At 39.4% G+C, this 12,031-nt stretch overlaps 2 protein-coding genes across 2 annotated transcripts; both read right to left on the reverse strand.

The window, feature by feature from the left end:
- Window positions 1-2,920: 2,920 nt before the first annotated feature.
- LOC129941407 (uncharacterized) lies at window positions 2,921-4,362 on the reverse strand. Its single transcript, XM_056050030.1, has 2 exons — window positions 4,024-4,362; window positions 2,921-3,433 (listed from the first exon to the last, which is right to left on the reverse strand). The coding sequence occupies exons 1-2, from the start codon at window positions 4,360-4,362 to the stop codon at window positions 2,921-2,923; spliced, it is 852 nt and encodes a 283-aa protein (XP_055906005.1).
- A 4,276-nt stretch (window positions 4,363-8,638) lies between these two features.
- On the reverse strand, window positions 8,639-11,682 carry LOC129940070 (nuclear pore complex protein Nup107). The gene is made up of 3 exons (XM_056048302.1): window positions 10,945-11,682; window positions 9,171-10,781; window positions 8,639-9,090 (listed from the first exon to the last, which is right to left on the reverse strand). Exons 1-3 carry the CDS (start codon window positions 11,522-11,524, stop codon window positions 8,726-8,728), a joined length of 2,556 nt encoding a protein of 851 aa, XP_055904277.1. The 5' UTR covers window positions 11,525-11,682; the 3' UTR covers window positions 8,639-8,725.
- Window positions 11,683-12,031: the final 349 nt, after the last annotated feature.

A 12,031-nucleotide genomic window follows, 5' to 3' on the forward strand; every position in this document is an offset into this window, starting at 1 on the left:
TACAGAAATAAATATGTTGGGGTGATACCAATAAAAACTATTTACCACCTTTTTAAGTTAACCTCCTTTTGCTTTAATAAGAGCCTCAATTCTTCGCGGCATACTGTCAATGCATGATTTGACTGTTTCCTGCATTTGTGCGTGGTGATTCCAAAAGTGAATTACTCTTTCAATAAGTGGCCCCATCATCTACTCTTCTTCATCAGCTGCCACACGTTTTCAATTGGATTCATATCAGGGCTGTTTCCCGGCCAGTCCAACAGAGACATGTTTTGTTCACTCAGATAAATTTTTATGGACCGGGCTGTGTGGCATGAAACTTAATCTGGCATAAAAATGTTACCATACATCCATTCTTGAACGTTAAAAATATTGCATATAATCTTATAATTATAAAAATTCTGCAGTGCGTGTAATAATGGCCAGGGACTGTAGGTGTTCAAAATATTTGTTGATCTATAAGTGTTTATCTATTAAACCATAATATGCCCGCGATAGCATCTTCCTTCATTCTTTTGCGCAAAGGTATATTTTAATACCTTAGCTGCATCTGGATTGTTCAATACTTAACTTATTAATAAACGGTGATTTTTTAAGAGCTTGAGAACTTTTTTTTTTTAAAAAAAACGTATAAAATTTGCAAAATCTCATCGATTCTTTATTTGAAACGTTAGATTGGTCCATGACATTTATTTTTTGAAGATAATTTCATTTAAATGTTGACCGCTGGTGCGTCTTAGGCGGTCCATTCGGAAAGTCCAATTTTGGGTAACTTTTTCGAGCATTTCGGCCGGAATAGCCCGAATTTCTTCGGAAATGTTGTCATCCAAAGCTGGAATAGTTGCTGGCTTATTTGTGTAGACTTTAGACTTGACGTAGCCCCACAAAAAATAGTCTAAAGGTGTCAAATCGCATGATCTTGGTGGCCAACTTACCGGTCCATTCCTTGAGATGAATTGTTCTCCGAAGTTTTCCCTCAAAATGGCCATAGAATCGCGAGCTGTGTGGCATGTAGCGCCATCTTGTTGAAACCACATGTCAACCAAGTTCAGTTCTTCCATTTTTGGTAACAAAAAGTTTGTTAGCATTGAACGATAGCGATCGCCATTCACCGTAACGTTGCGTCCAACAGCATCTTTGAAAAAATACGGTCCAATGATTCCACCAGCGTACAAACCACACCAAACAGTGCATTTTTCGAGATGCATGGGCAGTTCTTGAACGGCTTCTGGTTGCTCTTCACTCCAAATGCGGCAATTTTGCTTATTTACGTAGCCATTCAACCAGAAATGAGCCTCATCGCTGAACAAAATTTGTCGATAAATACATTTCGAACCGAACACTGATTTTGGTAATAAAATTCAATGATTTGCAAGCGTTGCTCGTTAGTAAGTCTATTCATGATGAAGTGTCAAAGCATACTGACTGAGCATCTTTCTCTTTGACACCATGTCTGAAATCCCGCGTGATCTGTCAAATACTAATGCATGAAAATCCTAACCTCAAAAAAATCACACTTTATTAAGAAATAAAAAATCCAACATTAAATTTCAAAATTCATTTATCGGAGAAAGCCCAAAGAACACAACATTTTATAAATTTAACATGGTAAAATATCTTCTCCAACAAACAAATTAATTTATCTTCAAAACGCATATTTAATTCGATAGTGAAATCTACTCTCTTGTATGCTGCTCAGGTTTGGGGTCCAGAAGAATATGAAGAAATCGAAAAAAATTATAGGAATTTTATAAATAAACTTTTTAAGCTACCTCTGAATACCTTGAAGTCTCAAGCTGACAACATCATCTAAGTCACAAGACTTTTGGGAAAACTTGTTTTATATGGGTTGTGAAACAAGGACTGGTGGTTTGCAAGATGGCAATAGGTTGAAAATGAGTGTGGAGTAAGATTGGGTGAAGATTTCAGCAATGTAAACCATGTGAAAGAACAAATGCATAGCATCATAGAGAAAAATTAGTACGTTATGAGGCATTCACTGATAGAAAAAGCTCAAGACTCTTTCAGTAGAATAGTCTACAGTCAGCTCAACTATAATCTTTGTTCCAGAAACTATTTCAAGGAAGTTCTCAACTTAAATGGAAGTCCTTATAATGGTAGTTTAACCAATTCTGTACGCTGTGCAACTTAAGATCAAAATAAACTTGTCTACACTTCATTGGTATTTGTCCAATATTCTAAACTCAAAGACGCTACTTTTCGGGAAAAATACTCTTGCCTTGAGACTATAAACATCCTTAACGATTATGATTGGAACACATTAAGTACATTTTTGAAAGATATTTACAATTATATGTAGATTGTTATTAATAACAGAATTGTATTAAATTCATAAGCATACATTTAAATGTTCTTAATTTGGTTTGTCAACCTGACTGACGGCATACTCAGAAAATAGTTACTCAAACTCAACAAAATAGTTCGTACAAAGTACACTTTGGTTAATTAATCATTTATTTAAATTTATGTAGTAAGAAAAAGTTACAACCGGGTTACAATATAAAATATTCTTAAGAAGCAATTACAAAACACGTCTGCGTTGCACCACGATCTTAACAGGAGTGATGTGCGAATGTGAGTGGTATTGGGAGGCGGGTATTTTTATTCTTACCGGTATATTCATCCCTTTTCCTCATTGGTAATCGTCACAGATTCGACCATCCTGATAGTGTTCGTCGTCCTCGTCGAAGTCTAGATCCAGTTCAATCCAATGTTTCATTTGATCCGCCGACCATGTAGTTTCTGTGTCCTAGGAGAACGGCATATCGGCGGCCTGGTAGCTATCATGTGGAAGGATAGCAGTCACACAATATGGTCCCCGGTATCTGGTCTCAAACTTGCGAAAAGTTCCGGTCGCTGCAACTCCGTCATTTATTGACATCACTAGATCGTCTACCTGTTATGTCCTTGCTTTTTTATGCTTCATATCGTGCTGGCGTTTTTGGATTGCTTGCCGTTTATCGGTGGATTCGGCAGCAGCCGTTCGAAGAGTGTCAATGCTGGGAAACGTTACGTTTAAGCTTAAAAATGGGTCGAGAACATCCTTGAGTGGGTCACGGGGCACGTAACCCATTAGTAGTTCATGTGCAGTTTTATCAGTGGTTTCGTTTTGAGTATTTTTGATACCCCACTGCACATATCGTACCTTCTGGTCCCATCTGGTTTCGTCATCAACGGTTGCCAATAATGCATGGAGAATGGTTCGATTATACCGTTCGACCTGACCGTTTGCACGTGGTGTTTTTGTCGCATTCTGGATGTACTGAATCGAGTAGCCTTTAACGAATTCTTCAAAAGCGTGTGAAGTAAATGCAGTTCCCTTATCTGATATTATTCGACGGGAAATGCCAAACGTAAAGAATAAATCCATAAAAAAATTTATCACCGGTTTGTTCTGGGTGTTGGGCAGAGCCTTGATGTGGACGAATTTGTTGAATGCATCAACCAATACTACGAGGTATTTTCTTTTGTCGATTTAGAAAAAGATCCGAGATGGTTGATATGGACTAGGTCGAATGGTACGTTTCCCTTCGGTATCGGGAAAAGTTCTCCTCGGGGTTGGTTTTTATTTTTTTTGAACGCACACTCCACACATGCTTTCAGGTACTTTTTTACAAACTGGGTCATCCTAGGAAACCAGTATCGTAGTCGTAAATGTGTCATGGTTTTCTTTTCGGAGAAATGTCCCATCAAGTCATGGCTGTTCCGTAATACTCTATTCCTCGATCCTTTTGGCACAAACATCCTGAATTCGCCGTGGATTTTTCGATCGTCCGTGTTGGAGAGAGTAATCATGATGTAGTTCTTTGTCGGTTTCGCTGATTGGTGGGCTTCGTAGGACTTTGACTATATCAGCTACGTTTTAACCCTGTAGTTGTAGAGAATATACCCAATCTGTTTCTTCAATTTTGATTTTGAATACGTTCATGTCTACTACTTTAGGTGTCTGTGCTGATTCGAATGGATTTCTAGACAAGGTATCAACATGTAACATTTTCTTACCGGCTCGATGAGAAACCTCATAATCGTACTCCTGCATACGCAACCACCATCGGGCGATTCGTGAAACAATTTCTTTTTACTGGCAGTTTTTAAAGCTTCACAATCAGTGACTATGAGAAAGTGCTTACCAAGCAAGTACTGCCGGAATCGATCTGTTGCTTCAACCACATCGAGGGCTTCCAGTTCATAGCTGTGGTACATTGATTCTTCTTTGGTTGTTTTGCGTCTGTAATAAGCAACTAGGTGAAGACTTCCACCTTCTTTCTGTAGGAAAATGCCAGCGAGTCCCTTGCAACTGGCGTCTGTGTGAAGTTCGTGTTCTGCATTTTGATTATACATAATCAGCACTGGCTCAGTAGCCAACGAATTCTTGAGGTGGTCGAACGCAGCTTGTTGTTTTGTTCCCCATATGAATTTTTGGTCTTCTTTTTGTCAGTTTCTTGATAAATTTCCGGAAAAAGCTGGTGAGCCCTATAAATTGTCTCACTTGGTGTTCGTTGATCGGTGTCTCAAATTCTTGAACGGCAAGCGCCTTTGCCCTTCCAGGCTGCATTTTCCCATCTTTAATAATATGGCCCAGAAACTCAATCTCATTTTTGAAGAACTCACATTTCTTTAGGTACAGTGTTAGGTTGGCTTCACTTAAAATAGTAAGAAATTTCTCGAAATCGTTCATATAGCTAACGATTTTCTCTGGAAGCATTTTTTGTCTGACGATTCTCATTAACTTTTTGAAATAAGTTGGGGCATTGACCAGCCCGAATGGCATCACCTTTAACTCACACATTCCGTCCGGGGTGATAAAAGCTGTAAGCTGTATAAGGCACATGCTCATTTTTGATGGGTATCTGATAATACCCTGACGCCAGATCTAGCACAACAAAGTAATTTCAGCCTTCCAGATTGTTAAGCTTCTCTTCTATATGCGGGACGGGGAGCTGACCTTTTTTGTGACAGTATTGAGACGTCTATAGTCTATGCACATTCGCTCTTCGCCGTTGGACCGGTGCTGCGAAGTCAGACTTAGACTCTCGTATGATGTCGCACTGCAGTAGTGTGTTTACCATCGAGCTCAGGACCTCTCTTTTAGCGTAAGGAACTTTATATGGGTGTTGTGATATAGGATCTGCCTTTGTTAATTCCATTTCCATTTCAACCAGGCTTGTTCGTCCGAGTTCTCTTTGCTCCATAGCGACACACTTCCGAAACTTGTTGAGTAAGTTAACTAAACCAATTGAATCAAGACCTTCGTCAATCTGAAGGTCACCTACAGTTATTTGTTGACGGTTGACTGTATCATTCTTCGTCACAGGCTGGGTCGCTTAAAATGTCCTTCAAAATTAAAATTGGTTTTGTGAGTCTATTATCTGGGACAACTACCGCGTCGACACTAAAGCTGGCATTCTATTAATAATTCTATTCTATTATGATCTATTAACATTAAGATCAGAAGATATTCGTCTTAACTGATTTCTAGGGTCAGATCAACTTTTAAATAGATCTAAAGTCGCCAAAAGACTGCACCGATGTTTTGGCAAGCATGTCAGCTGTATATTCATTTTATCCTAAAAGAAGAAGACCTAAAATTCCTACTCTTGAATTCAAAATTGTCTAGTGTGCGTTTATTTTTAACTTCCCATAGAAAGTAATTGTAATGTGTCCGATTTGTCGAGTTGAACATTTTGACATCGGCGTTTCAAAGTCCCTAGAGTCGAAATAAAAGATTTTTAGAAAGATGTCTGTGCGTGCGTGTGTTCGTACGTTCGTACGATCACGACGTTTTGTTCGTCTATAGGTCAAGAACCAGAAGAGATATCGGCTTCAAATAAATGTTGTTATAAAGATACATAATAATGCAGAAAGCACTCTCAAGAAAATTGCGCGGGTGTTTTTTTTTACCATAGCAGTTTAAAAAATAGGTGAACATTTTTTACAAGAAATATTGTTTTCAGCTGAATATTTAGAATGAAACAACAACAACTTGTGTGTGCTACCACCAAGTTCATAGGCTGGAGTTATAGCTATTTCACGGGGACCAACCCGATCATCAGACTTCTTTAGTGGTGCTTAATCGCTTTATATTCAATTTAATTTTTGAAGAACTTTTGCCCGAGCTGGGCTTGAACAAGCGATCTAGCGTGTGAGGAGCTAGTGCACTACGCACTACGCCACCGCACCCACATGAAAGTTGTAAGCCAATTACAGGTTTTTTCGTTCTATCGAACTATACTGAACCGATTAGCATTTTTCTAAGCACACACAAGTAATTGTTGTTGTTTTATTCATGTTCCTTCTATTATCTCCTCTCTTTTTCATAAGCCAACGATTTCGATTGGATTCGCATTAGTTTTCAACATTCAGATAAATTTTGAGAAAAATAAAATTGACAGTTACTTACTTAAGGTGGGGCTACAGTCCGGGCGGACCTGGGCCTCAACCAACATGCGTCTCCAGCCAGCTCGGTCCCTAGCTAGCTGTCTCCAGTTTCGCACGCCAAGTTGGTTGAGGTCCTCTCCCACCTGTGTGCGCAACCTAAGTCGCGGTCTTCCTCTACTGCGCCGTCACTCGGGATTGGATTCGAAGACCTGGGCTGGAGCGTTGATGTCCATCCGCTCTATATGACCTAGCCATCTAAGCCGTTGGACTTTAATTCTGCTAACTAGGTCAGTGTCGCTGTATAGCCCGTACATTTCGTCGTTATATCTTCTCCTCCATTCTCCATCTATGCGTACGGGACCAAAAATCACACGAAGAATTTTTCTCTCGAAGCATCCTAAGACGCTCTCATCTTTCTTTGACAGGGTCCAGGCCTCAGCGCTATATAAATGAGAACCGGTATGATGAGTGTTGGGTATCCGAGTAATTGGATGGACCTTTGGAAGATTGTGCCTCTATTGTTTACAATTCTTTCCAGTCTTGTCTAAAACCTTTTTTTTACATCAAATGCATCGGTGAGATCTTTTCCGACCTTGATAGAGCAGTGTGCATTTTCCATCGTCATTCTGCACAAACGGATAAGTTTGACAGGGATGCCAAAACTAAACATTGCTCGGTAGAGCTCTTCCCTATAGATACTGTCATACGCGGTTTTAAAATCGGCTTTTTCCAAGATCTGCCGGAGTGTGAATATTTGGTCGATAGTAGACTTTCCTGGTCTGAACCCACACTGATAAGGACCAATCAGGTCGACAGATGCCTTCAGACGTTCACATAATACGGCGGAGAGGATCTTATACGCAATGTTAAGAAGACTGATACCTCTGTAGTTGGCGCAGTTTAGAGGGTCTCCTTTCTTATGTATCGGGCACATTATGCTGAGATTCCACTCATCGGACATGCTTTCTTCCGACCATATTTTGCAGATGAGTTGGTGCATGCTCTGTACCAAGTCATCGCCTGCTCCTTTGAATAGTTCGGCAGCGATGCCGTCAGCTCCATCAGCTTTGTTTGACTTCAGTTCAGAAATAGCTATCTTCAATTCGTCAAGGTATGGTGCGTCACCGAGGTTGAGTGGTTCTATCTCCCTTACAGCGGAATTCGGTTCGTCATCGCCGTTATATATTTTGGAGAAGTGATCTTTCCATATTCTCAGCATCGACTGCGGTTCTACTACGATGTTCCCCTGCTCGTCTTTACAGGCTTCGGTTCGTGGCTGGTACCCTTGGGAGGTTTTTTTTACCTTTTGGTAAAATTTACGAACCTCATTCCTGTTGTGACATCCCTCTATTTCCTCGATCGCACGCTTCTCATGCTTTTTTGGCCAGGAAGTCACCCCGGCGGCACAACCCCCAACATGGAGGGGCAGATCCTTAGTATAACTCCAAGGAAGGGGAGCCGGATAAACCGCTCCTTACAGGCCTGGGCTCCGAATATTTCGAAGAAGCCCTATAAGGTGTTCACTAAGTAGTTCAACCTAACTGGAACTGTAGACGCCACCGTTGATTCCGTCTCGGGAATTCCTCCGCTGCCACCTGGATAAGGAGAGGTGCCTTTGAGATATTGGCTTCAAACTACTTTTATCTTTAACACTGAGTAAAATTTTGAGGAAATTCGAATTGGCAGTTTTTTTTACAAAAAATAAAAACCTAACAAAAAACAATAAAGACTTGGTAAAAATTTTCTTTCTACCAACTCTTTTTATTTTACAGAAAATATTGTTTTTGATATTTAGTAATTTTTTTTATAAAAATCTCAGTCCGTTTTTTCATAAAAACAAAATCTACAAAAAATAGTACGCAAATTTGGTAAAATTGATGTTCGGTTCTTGATATCTCTCGGATGAATTTCATTCATCCAATTTGTATTTGTTAAAATATAACTGACGTGATATTAACAAATTATCTGCATTTACCTTTACAATTTTTTATTGTCAGCCCAAGTATTGATTTTGCAAGATAAACTATTTTACCGGGCCGTGAAGATAAAATGCTTCCTCGATTAATGTCCTGGTTAGTTTTCAGTTAATCATATTACTCCTTTCGATCAAACACATAACCTAAGGATTGCAGACATTTTTTCCAATTTATTTATAGATCTGCTAGATACTCACCCCTAAATTAAAAAGTTTGAGGGATAAGCTTTTATGTCAATTTAGTCAAAGACGGTTATGGACATATTTCTGTTCAAAGATCATAACAAAACTAATTTATTGATACATACAAATATATTTAAAAAAAATTAATTAACTGTGACAAGAACAAAATTAGGCAGTGCTTTGATATCCCCATGGGTCAAGTTTCTCATTCAGAAGCGTTAGACATGATTCGGATATTTTTGCAAGCAATTCAGCTAGTTTGTGCTTGGTATAAACTTTATAAAGTTGTCGCAGTTCGCTTGAAATTTCATCTGCCAGTTTTATACAGCCCTTATAATCACCGCTCTGTTGTAGAACTTTGTGCAGCAGCAATACTATTTCAGGAATACAAACAGAACGGAGCTTTTGTAATTGATGCAAACGATTTTCCCAATCCAATTGATCTACATTAGCTGGATTCTTCGAGGAGTCAGGATCAACTAGCCATCCTTTTTCTGGAAACAAAAGGATGTTGAAGAGCGCATCACGAGTTACTGAAAATAAAAACGTTTCTTAGTCGTTGGTTTTGGCATGCGATATAAAATTAATAAAATACATTGAAACAATTTTGTACCTGAAGTTTGTTCGTTTAGATTCATTTTCCAGCGATCGAGTTCCGAACGGTAGGACTGCTCCTTGTGCTCTGATGCGATTCGTTCCGTGAAATTAGCATTGACGTTAGCAGCTTGCGGTTCTTTTGGCCTGTTATGATAAAGTTGAGACCAGTCATTGAAGCCGTCTAAAGCCACCAAATATACTTTGTAGCTGAGATATTCTTTGATGCTGCATTCCTCGCGACATGGAAAGTTGTCCTTGGAACCATATATAGAAATAATTTGGGCCAATGCATCAGCAGGGACAATATTAAAAGCTGCACGCATGCATTCAGTCTTTCCCTGAGCCAAAAATGTTCGAGACAAAGCATTAGCTTGCCAAAGAAGTTCGCCCTTTTGCTCCGGGTAAAATGTGAGCCATTCAAGAGCTTTGATTTTTTCCAGATCCCATTGGGAAATATCCCCTTGTTGTCTCTGCTCTACGACTTCCTCGTCAATGACTCGAGTTCTTATGGTTTGTACTGTGTGCTTCGTTATGCCCTGTACGTCCAGACCTGCTGAGACAGCTTCTTCTAAGGCAGCAGCGCGGGCTGAAGTTTCCTTAATTGTTTCCAAGAATTTTGAGTACAGCATAACTTGCATCTTGCTGGGCAAACTAGCTGTATAAAAAGCCACCAATTGCGGCTCTTTCAACTCAATCAGACATTCAACAAAGGCTTTTATAATCACATCCGCTATTTCCTCTTTATCGACTTTTCCAATCTGCCGCATGAAAAGAACAATGTGACTTAGGAACCGCAACATGTGTGGAGATAGTTTCTCCTCTTCCACCCACAATTTCATTTTCTGAAGCATCTCAGGAATATTGTCCAGAATAATGTACTTCTGTATGGTGTGCATTTTGTCTCTCGCTTCTTTTTTGACACTTTCGTTCTTATGGACTGAAAGTTCATTGAAAATTTGTTCCAGAGACATCTTGTTGTCCCAGTATTCCTGTGGCATGATCGATCGAATCTCGCTTTCAACTCGAATGTCTATTTGAACCTTAAGGTAGGCCCACAGCAGATCGAGCCAGGATTTGCTCAGAACAGCTTTAAGGGATTCCAAATGACCGCACAAAGCGCCTGCAATAGCCCGTGTGTACTCGTCGAATTTATTACTATCGGCCATCATCCAGGCACATTTTTTCCAAATGTCTCGGCGGGGATTACCCTCCACAGGAATCTTTTCTCTAGGGTTTGCAGACTCGTAGTTAGGATCCTCGTAAAGACGCCAGCCCTCAAGCAATGCTGCTCGCCAGGTTTGACCGCAATACTTGCACAGGGCCATAGCTTCATCAATCTTTCCCTGACGTATCTCGGCAAAAATTCCTTTAGACAACCGCAAGTTGTCCTCTTCATCAAGCGGATGTAACCGTTTTTTCTCACGGACCGGAGCGTCTGGGTCTAAGGACTTAATGGTTTCACGTCCGTTACTAAACGCTACATCATGTGGATTCTGCAGTTGAAACAAGGTATTTTCCCAGGCAACAGTACGATCGGTTGAGTGGCCTACGTGCATTGTTTCATCTTTCACGTAGCAGGCTTCCAGCCAATCGACAATAAGTTGGTATTCACGAATATGTGAGTTGCCTAGAATTAATGTAAAAGAAAGTTGTTTTTGATTAGGAAAAAGTTTCAGAAATGGAAATAGTGTTTGCAATTCTTTAAAAAAAGAACTGAATAAAGATTTTGTCATCTGGAATCACAAGTTTATATTTATTGTAGAAGCAAATGACTAGAGGAAATGACTTACAGGAGTACAGTTGACTAATAACTTCTTTATCTGAGCATCCCAGTGCTACTTCCTCCATGGGCTCCGTTTGCACCATTATTCTATCCTTGTACAAAGCGTATAAGAGTTTCCAAGTAATGTGCTCCTGTTCGAACCATAAGTGTTCTTCACACTTTTGTTTGATGTACATTGTCCGCATACCATCTCTGTCCAGTTCGTCAACGATTCCAGAACATATATGGATTATGTCTTGAATTGTATCGAAAACTTCAGAGTCATTATTATGGCTCTGGAGAACTTCAAGGAATTGAGGAAAAAGCATGTTTGCCTTTTCCCTTATGTCAAGTTCATTATTCTCAAGAATCGAACGCCCACTGTTTGCCGGTTCCGTACCCAAGAAATTACTTGTACTTTCAGGCAACATGGAGAAGTTACCACTGTTGTTTAGATTAGATGTGTTGTGACTGTCCAAAAGTCTTTGGATTTCACTTGGGGCTAGAGTTATGGACAGATCCAGGTTTCGATTTATGGAACTTCCATCTGCACGAGCTTCTCTGGCACGAATTAAGCCTCGTTTTGAAACAAATGCAGTTTCTGACATATTTCTTTATTAATTATAAAAAATTTCTTTAAGATATTTTGCAAAAATCTTGTGTTTTAAACAAATAACAAAACAAAATTGCGCTTTTTCGTCGGCTCAACAAAACCAAAATCACAATTCAATTGTCAATTCAGTTAAATATCTTTGCACTTCTCTGCCAATGAAAGAATCCAGTGCGCTTAACACAAAAACATTCAGCCGTTAACTTTCATTTCATATTTCTGATACCACGATTACATGAGTTGATTCGGACATCAAAACAAATTCGGAATACAATTTTGTAACCGGTCATGCTGCGCTGGAGTGAAAGATTAAATTTAAATTGATTCGGAGTGTGACAGTATGGCGCCAGTTATAGCTATCATTGGTTTTCATCATTGAAAACAAGCATTGGAATTTTTTGGCAAAATCGATCAGTATATAATTATAATCTTAATCAAACGGAAACACCATCAAATATCAATTCAAAATTTGTTCCGGATCGATTTCAATGATAGTTATAACTTT

Source organism: Eupeodes corollae, chromosome 1 (assembly GCF_945859685.1).
Source record: "Eupeodes corollae chromosome 1, idEupCoro1.1, whole genome shotgun sequence".
Taxonomy (NCBI): domain Eukaryota; kingdom Metazoa; phylum Arthropoda; class Insecta; order Diptera; family Syrphidae; genus Eupeodes; species Eupeodes corollae.

Coding starts and splice junctions, on each gene's coding strand:
- LOC129940070 (XM_056048302.1), bottom strand. CDS start 11,524: ATGTCAGAAACTGCATTTGTTTCAAAACGAGGCTTAATTCGTGCCAGA. Junction 10,782..10,944: donor TATTAGTCAACTGTACTCCT/GTAAGTCATTTC, acceptor CATTAATTCTAG/GCAACTCACATATTCGTGAA. Junction 9,091..9,170: donor TCTAAACGAACAAACTTCAG/GTACAAAATTGT, acceptor TTTTATTTTCAG/TAACTCGTGATGCGCTCTTC.
- LOC129941407 (XM_056050030.1), bottom strand. CDS start 4,362: ATGTATAATCAAAATGCAGAACACGAACTTCACACAGACGCCAGTTGC. Junction 3,434..4,023: donor TGAGGTTTCTCATCGAGCCG/GTAAGAAAATGT, acceptor GTCCACATCAAG/GCTCTGCCCAACACCCAGAA.